Source organism: Olea europaea, chromosome 1 (genome assembly GCF_002742605.1).
Source record: "Olea europaea var. sylvestris chromosome 1, O_europaea_v1, whole genome shotgun sequence".
Classification (NCBI taxonomy): domain Eukaryota; kingdom Viridiplantae; phylum Streptophyta; class Magnoliopsida; order Lamiales; family Oleaceae; genus Olea; species Olea europaea.
The window spans coordinates 13,623,905-13,630,590 of record NC_036237.1 but is presented as its reverse complement, the minus strand read 5'-3'; the positions used below and the strand labels follow the sequence as shown (position 1 = coordinate 13,630,590).

Here is a 6,686-nt window from a genome sequence, read left to right as displayed (position 1 = left end):
TATGGAACCTAAAAAGTAATGTACCTTTTGTTTTCTGGTCGAGGGGTTACCGCAGGAAGCTTTACCATACTATTCATGGATGCCTACACTTAGCCAAACAGAAATTACTTCTGAATTAGAAACAATTCAAACAAAAACAGGAAAAAAAAATTGATGGATAATGAATGAAAGGAGAAGAAATAAGGCACCCGAGTCGAAGTTGGTGCAACATTGCTGTCTTTAGATTTATTGGAAAGAGTTGGGATTAATCTTGAGTTTACAATCTTCTTTGGGCCGGGAGATGATGCTTTGATGGCCTCTCGAGGATGAGCATCAAAATTAATCGATCTGTGAAGGGATCTTGGAGTTGATCTCATTTTATTGGTCGAGTTTCTAACGGTCTTCTTGCAATTTGGAGTCGAAAGATCACTATTTTTAGTTGTTGACAACTTTGCAGGAGAAAATGCAGGCTTCTTTTTCCCAGACAAGGCTGAATCTCCCATAGTTGCACCCTAGAATATAAACATCAGCTAAATAGGAACTGAACGATAAATAAAGGCAACTATTATTTACACAAACCTTTTCCTGAGTGTTATCTGCTTTGTTGGGCATAATATTACCAATGTCTCTTTCAATTTCAAGCTTATTCGATGATTTTTTAACTGAACTTTCAGCATCTTCCGATATTCCTTCAAGTACTGTAACCTCACTATTCTGAACATCGTCTTTCTTGGTTATTCCAGTGACGACATTGCCATTTTTCTGTGCAGATTCTGAATCCGAGGAAGAATTATCCTGATTCTCATTTGTCTCATTAAGTTGAGGCAGATCAGTACAAGCTTCATTGTCTTGCTCAAGCAACGCTTCGGCTTTTCTTCTCTTATATCGAGCTTCAAAATAAGCTTTCTTCTCAGCAACAGAACCTGGCCTTTTGTACTTCTCAACTTCTTCCAAGTATCGATTATGAGTAAAAGCTGACCATTTTTCCCAGTCTAACGATTCAGACATGAATCTTCCAAACGATATGGACGATGATAAAGCTCGTTGCAAAGGATCTCTCTGTATCATAAAATTCATTAAGTATCTAAATACTAAAATTCTTTCAATTCAAATTATATAATTTGCTTACCCCCCCCCCCCCCCCCCCCCCCCCCCGGCGCCCCAACTTTTCCGGACTTTTTCTTCACAGGGCCTTCGAAATTGAGGGAAGAATAAATTATCATTTCCAATTCCAATTTCAAACTTCAAATTTCACACATAAGAAAGCATCTTTTACTACATTTTCCTTTTTACTGTATAGAACAGAAGCTCTGAGTTAAACCTAGTAGTCAAGAAATACCCAAGAGAAATCATGGACAAGAAACAAGTATCAAATTCATGTCAATAGATCTTTATGTAAAGAAATAAGAACCCACCTAATAAAATTACTGACTAGCAAAGAAAAATTGGAAATTCCAATGGTATTTGTTGAGGTTGAAATCACACTTGAACGTTAAAACAATAATTAACAAGACTAATACAGTAACAGAGACAAAAAAACTCGAACGATCAACTCGATATAAGCAATGGGATTGCAAGATTTGTATTCTCAGGCCATTTACATATGTCAAGGATAAAATCTCATCTTAAATATGAAAACAAATATTTCTTATACTGACCTGTTTTTCATCACTGGAGGTAGGAGAAGGCTGCGAGAGAGAGCGCATAAGGCAAGCAGAAGATTCGCCCATGGCCTCTTTTCAGTTTTCAAAAAACAGCTAGAAATTGTTTTTCAATTCACCACTAATTCGAATCTGATTACGGGCACATTTCAAGAACAGTTGAAAACCAAAGAACCAAACTCGAAAGGGTGCAAAAAAGGGGAAAAAATAGTTTTCGATTTGAAGGTTTGTGCGTGAATCTGTGTGTGTATGTGGAGGCTTCATGGGATAAAAAATTTTGGACAGCGATGTGTCTGGGTTCTTGAACCGAAGCACCAGGCTCACTGGCACTATTTCCAACGGCTAGTTTTCTTTTCTTTATTTGATAATTAATTTGAAATAAGAGGAAGAAATGCCATGACTCATGAGCCCACTAACGGCTATTGGGCCCTACAATAATTGAGTTTAAGACAGCAAAACTTGAGAATTATTCCGTGTTACAAATCGAATTTATGAGGCTCTAATTTCTATTTCGCCATTTTTTTTTTATTATGTAATCATAAGAACACTATGGCATAAGTCTAATTTTTTCGTCCACATTGATTTTAAAAAAAAAAAATGGTGAATGTTAGAAAGAGATGAAGAAAAAAATGTATGTATATTTTAAAATTTTAATTTACCGAACTTTACGATCTCTACATTAATTTTTACTTCTCAACATATCGAGTTGTCTAAGATGAAATTTTAATTGAGGACAAAAGGGCATTTTCAACATTTTATTTTTGTTTTAAGATGCAAGGACAATTATATCATTTTCAAAGCCCTTTTGCTTCTCTTGCATGTCGACTTTAAATCTAGCATTGTTTGGTATATATTAAAATCGAATTAAAATTTTAAATCAAAGTTAACAATTAATTTAAACATATATTTTATGAGATTCACAACTTTTCAACCACATATTTCATCAATTTTATCAAATTTTACTAAAAAAAAATTGATTTTAATCTAGCGGCTTAGTTGAAAGTTTGATGACCAACACATTAATAATTCATAAACTCAAAAACATTCATAAAGAATTCTTCTCCAAGGTCCCCGTTACATGCAAATCTTCATTTTTAAAAATACAGTCATCTACAAGAAAAAGATACCAATTTCAATAAAATAAAATAAAATAAAATTACTATGCCCTTGTTTGAACCCCATTCTTTAGGAAAAAGATACAAATTTTTCAGTAGTGTTTTGACATCATTTCAACTACACATTCTTTAATAAAATAATATAAAACGCAAATCCAAAACGCTCTCTTCCTTTTTAATTACACATTTTCCATCAATACACTATTCAAAAAATTAATTTTTTTCCTAAATGGGGCTCAAACAAGCGCTATATCTAGGAATAATTTTGGATAGCATCCAAATCAGAAATGCATTTAATTACAATCCTTAGTAACAGCTATTAAGTATAGACTATGAACCTTTATTCATAATCAATTTAACTTTGTTTGACAATCATTCTACTACACAATTTTTTCTACGCACATTTTTTATTAAAATAATATTACACGTAAATTTAAAAAAAAACCTTTTTTTTATTAACATATTCTTCATCAATTACTATTTCATAATACATTATTCACAAATAATGAGACTTAAACTGCCCCCTTAATATTATAGCTGGAGAAGAAAATATTACTACATTAGTCAATGAAGTTTGAAAACTATGAAATGCATAGAGATTTTTATTTTATTTTTTCGTAATTGGAGTATAATATCAGTCCGCTCCATGGGTTCAATGTGGGTCAAATGACCCCATAATTATTATTATTATTTTTAATTTATAGTCGTTTCCTTTACAACTCACTTGGACTCACTCATTACGGAATGCTAAATGAAGTTCAAATATTGTATTATTAATACCATTTTGAAGTGCTCACATTCTAATTTTATGCTTATTAATGGTGCATGAAATTGCCAATCGCAACAAAAATTACGACGCATCAAAGTAGCTCATTCCAAATTAGTATTTCAAGAATTTCAATAATATGTTAATTTTAAAAATTTGTTGACGATCGTACTCTTGCCAAATCCACAAATGGCCTCCACCATTTAAAAGTTCATTTCGAATACTATATCGTAGTTATATCGAATGGTCCAAACGAATATCAAAACTAGTTAAACGTACGTTTTCTAAAAGAGATGTTTAACTTGTCTTTCCTTTAAAAAAATTTGTCATGTCATTGATGTTTATTATTTTTGTATAATAAATTTCTTAATATAATTTATATCGTTTGAGGAGGATGTAAAAAATTTTGGAATTGTTATAGATTAAATGTATTTTAAATTACTTTCGAATTAAATTTGAATTTCATTTACTTTCTAAATTAAATTGAATCCTACATTTAACTTGATTTACTCACTGTCGGCTCGGAATTTGTCAACGAGATGGTAAAAAAACTATACATGTAGGAAAATTCATTGGACAATGTTGATAGTAACATAATTATATGACATTTTCAAATTATTAAAATGCGTAGACTATAATTGTAGTAGTATATTAACTCATTTTTATTAATATTATATTATTTTAAAAATTTTGTATTTTAATCTTTGATCCCACAATACAAAAAGTCTGGATCCGCTCCTGAACTGCTCAAGCACACAAAAAGTGAAGTGATAAGGAGTTATGACATAAAAGGGTCAAAGGAATGACATCTCAGTGATCTTACACTGGGGCTAAAAGTTACATCAAATGTTTTGACGACAGAGAGTGTTAGTTTCAAAGAGTTAGATGACAAAAAGATAACACATATCCATAAACACACCCTATATCATTAAGTCACCCTTGTAATTATTTAACGATAGGATGTGTGTGTGTATTATAGAATATTGACACAAAGTTTTGACATTATTGTAATAATTTATTTATTTATTCTGGTGTACATTAATGATACAAAATTAAAGGATGAATTTGGAAAAATTATAATACTTGTACGGATATTATTGTCGAAAAATATTTGTTTCATTTCTACACTTTCAGATATGCATTTATGAGTTACGCGTTTGATGAAAAAATAAATTTTATCCTAATGTTTATAAGATTACATTTAAGAAATAAAGTATTAACTTTCTAAGAGACTCTTTAAATATAAGATTTTTTTATTTTATTTTAAAGTGTTAATACTTATAAATAAGCTTTTTATTAATGAACGAATTTAATTAGTTACATATTTCAATACTCTATTTCTTCATTTACTCAAATCATATTTGAATTGATTGATCATTGATATATAAAAAATATATATTAAATAAAAAATGAAAAGAAATCAAAATATTTCTTGAAAAATGCAAAACGAAGAGCCACTCAAGTAGGAAAGGTCTTTTTGAAAGGAGTACTAGAAAAGTTGTCTACTTGCACTTCATCAAGAGTGAGCTTGCTTGCTTGATGGTTTTTTGAAGCAACCGACATTTTTGCTAATTAGTTGTCAAAGTTACTTACGGTCTGTTTGATTGCGAAAATTAAATTTGGATTGAAAGAAAATAAATTTCAAGGAATTGAATTGTCTAGAAATTGTTTTCCTATAATTTTTCACGTGAAAAATGTTGGAAATAAAAATGGTTTTTGATGTTCGTTTGGCTTTGTTTTATATGAAAAATGTCAATTAAAGGGATATAATTTACTGGTATTGGAGATGAAATTTATTTCCATTGTCCAAAAAAAAATAAGAAAATCATCTATCTTTTGGTGTTCATTTGACTTTGTTTTACATGAAAATTGTCAATTAAAGGAAAATATTTTTTTACAATGACTCTTAGAATTTGTTTCCATTGCCAAAAAAAAAAAAAAAAAAAACAACTACAATGATTGGAATTGGAATTCCAATTCAAGGAAAACCTAGAAAGTGACTTATGTGGCAAGAAATTTGGAAATGAAATTCTAGGGAAAAATGCTATCAAACAATGCAAAAGTGGAAGTTGGAATTGATTTTTCATTTTTTAGAGAAAATTTTGGCTTATCAAACATATCCTTAATTTTATTGGTTAATTAAAATTTACTTAGGCCCTGTTTGATCTACATTATTTGGAAAAAATACATTATTGAACGATGATTTGATATCATTTCAATCATACATTTTTCAATAAAATAATGTTATATGTAAATTCAAAACTGTTCCTTATTTTTTAACCACACATTTTCTATTATCACACTATTGAAAAATACAATTTTATAAAAATAGTGTGGCTCAAGCAAGGGCTTAACATAAATTAAATAGATAAAGATATAGTAGGTTCCATCATTTCTATGATTACTTCTTAAACAGTGAGGTCTTCTCTATATACCGGAGCCTCGGGACTGAACTTATACGTGCCTTTTTGGTCATCAAACTTAATTTTCTTACCCAATAGATCTAAATTTACAATTTCTTATCCAACTCACTATACTCAGATTTATCAATACAAATAAAAGCTAACAGAAGCATCAAATGGTGGACGGATTTTATTTTTTATTTTTATTTATTTATTTCATTCGATCATTAAGTCCAAACCAATGGAGAAATTTCTACTCTCTAAATTGAACCAGTACTCTACAATAAAAAACACATTGAAAATGAAAAGTTAAAATCAAACTTTGAAAATGAAAAATACAAATTTCGTTAATTTATACTGATAAAATCTGAATAAAATTTAACACTAATTTTAGAATATCTCATCCACGTGCATATTCACAATGAAGAAATAAGGAAATTGTGAAAAGCGTGCTTCTCAAATACACAACTTATGAAAGATATATTGGTCTTTCTTCTCTTATGGTTTAGTTGGATGTGGATGGCCACTTGGCAACCACTAATTGGCTCCCTAAACTTCACTTGAATTGTGCTAATTGAAAGGAAATCTGGACCATCCGTTTCAATCATCGGCTGAGATTAATTCCTTTGTTTTAATAGCCTTTTTGCTGTAACGGTTTGACTCATTCTTTTTTGTCTTTTGAGTTTTGAGAAGTTAGAGTATTTTTCTCTCTAAGTCTTCTAAATTTTTCTCGTCTTCTTCCTGATTCTGTTAGTTTGATCTC

General features: G+C 30.1%; 1 protein-coding gene across 3 annotated transcripts in view; it reads right to left on the bottom strand.

Annotated features, from left to right (window-relative positions):
• Window positions 1–1,944, bottom strand: part of LOC111394865 (protein WVD2-like 7) — a 3,681-nt gene extending 1,737 nt beyond the window's left edge. For 2 of the 3 annotated variants that reach the window (XM_023020909.1, XM_023020923.1), the window contains exons 1-4: window positions 1,638–1,942; window positions 559–1,038; window positions 189–491; window positions 25–83 (exon numbers count right to left, since the gene is read on the bottom strand). In XM_023020909.1, coding sequence (XP_022876677.1) covers window positions 25–83; window positions 189–491; window positions 559–1,038; window positions 1,638–1,709 — 914 coding nt within the window. In that variant the 5' untranslated portion in view covers window positions 1,710–1,942. Of the gene's footprint in view, window positions 1–24; window positions 84–188; window positions 492–558; window positions 1,039–1,637 lie in introns of all 3 variants that reach the window. The other variant, XM_023020917.1, reaches the window with a different exon arrangement.
• Between the last annotated feature and the right edge of the window lie 4,742 nt (window positions 1,945–6,686).